At 59.0% G+C, this 1,509-nt stretch overlaps 1 protein-coding gene across 1 annotated transcript in view; it reads right to left on the reverse strand.

Moving 5' to 3' along the window:
• EXOC3L1 (exocyst complex component 3-like 1) overlaps window positions 1–1,132 on the reverse strand; it is a gene marked incomplete at its 5' end in the record, with an annotated part of 7,602 nt that extends 6,470 nt beyond the window's left edge. The window contains 1 exon segment of the mRNA XM_010150652.1: window positions 968–1,132. Coding sequence (XP_010148954.1) covers window positions 968–1,132 — 165 coding nt within the window.
• Between the last annotated feature and the right edge of the window lie 377 nt (window positions 1,133–1,509).

Genomic DNA, 1,509 nt, shown 5'->3' on the forward strand with positions numbered 1-1,509 from the left:
AACTGAGTCACAGCGACTATTTATGGGACGGGGGGCAATGGCTGCTGTACAGGAGGTGGGAGAAGAGCATCGCTTTGGGGTGACCAAGGCAGCAGGGTGAGCAGTAACCAGATGCTGCCTTTCAGTTTTAATAGTTTACTGTGCTTCTGCCAAATATTTGCAGGCCAGAGTGCCCCTGTGTGCCCCACACAAAGGGGGTGAAGCACCTCAGCAGCCACATGAACCCTCCTCCAAAATGGATTTCCATCTTCTCCAGCCCTGTAGTGGCACTGGCACGTCTCCGTGCCACGTCTGCCCATTGAACTCCCGGCTCCCGGTGCCAAGGAGAGCTTTTACCCGGCATCACCAGAAACAGGTTGTTTTCTCTGAGGTCATATCACTTAAAACAAGTTGCTTCCTGGACCATTCATCCACATTCGGGACAGGAGCAACCATCTCCAAAATAACCAGGAGAAGGTTGGGGTGCTCAGGCTGACTGAACCCTCGGGTTATCTGAAAAGGGTCTCCCTGAGCAGGGAGGTGCGTGCGGGGCCAGGGACAGCCCTTATGGATGTGTGCAGGGATGGTGTTTCTCCTGCAGGGAGGTCAGGTTGGAGCTCTTGGGCTCCTCCCAGCCCTGGGGAAGGGGAGCTTTTAGTGCTGGGATGGGACGCGGATGGGGAGCACTCGCTCCTGTGCATGGGATGTGCCCTTGGTGTGGTTTTGAAGGATGGTCGGAGACACGGGAGACTCATTTTAACACTTCAGACAGTGCCCAGGGGTAGGTGAGGGAGTTCAACAGATCTTTTCCCCAAAACTATTGCATTTCTCCCACCAAATGCCAGCCAAAGGACAAGATTTTGCCAGAAGTAGGGAAAAAAAGAAAAACGATGACTCGGTGCAGAAGAGGGGACCCTGGCTGGGACCCCTGCCTGGGGAGGCGGCGAGGCTGCGGGTGTCCATGAGGTGGGCTGAGGCAAACACCCACCTTCAGCCGGGACTGGATGGAGCTGTTCCTCTGCGTCTCTCGGCTCCGGTACTGCCCCAGCCCCTCCAGTTTCTCAGGGCGGTAAAAGACCCCTGAAGCCCATTTCAGAGCAGCTCCTCTCGCCAACTTCTCAGCCTTCTCCGCTTCCGGCCACTCCTCGTCTGGGGACAAAGCCAGGGGTTAACGAAGCCTCTCCTGGCAGGGCAGGAAGGGCCCCCAAGGCCAGAGGCAGGAAGCTGGCCCCTCGGACCTCCACGCACGCCCAGATGTGGGAAGACGGACAGCGTGGCAACACGCGGGTGCATCTGCAAGCCCACCCCAGGTGCCACCACCGCAGACCGGGGTTGTCACAGTGGCTGTGGCAGAGAGAAAGGGTGCCCCAAGGAGCCATCGTCCAGCCTGCCAGCTCGGGGTGCCCCCAGGCTGAGTGCACATCCCCATCGCTCCCCCCGGACACAACGCTGGGTTATCCGAGCAGGGGGTCGGATGGCACCTGGGAAACCCTCGGCAGGGCTGAGGCTCCGGCAGCGAGTCAGCAGGAG

The sequence above is a fragment of the Eurypyga helias genome, unplaced genomic scaffold, assembly GCF_000690775.1.
Source record: "Eurypyga helias isolate BGI_N326 unplaced genomic scaffold, ASM69077v1 scaffold21814, whole genome shotgun sequence".
Classification (NCBI taxonomy): domain Eukaryota; kingdom Metazoa; phylum Chordata; class Aves; order Eurypygiformes; family Eurypygidae; genus Eurypyga; species Eurypyga helias.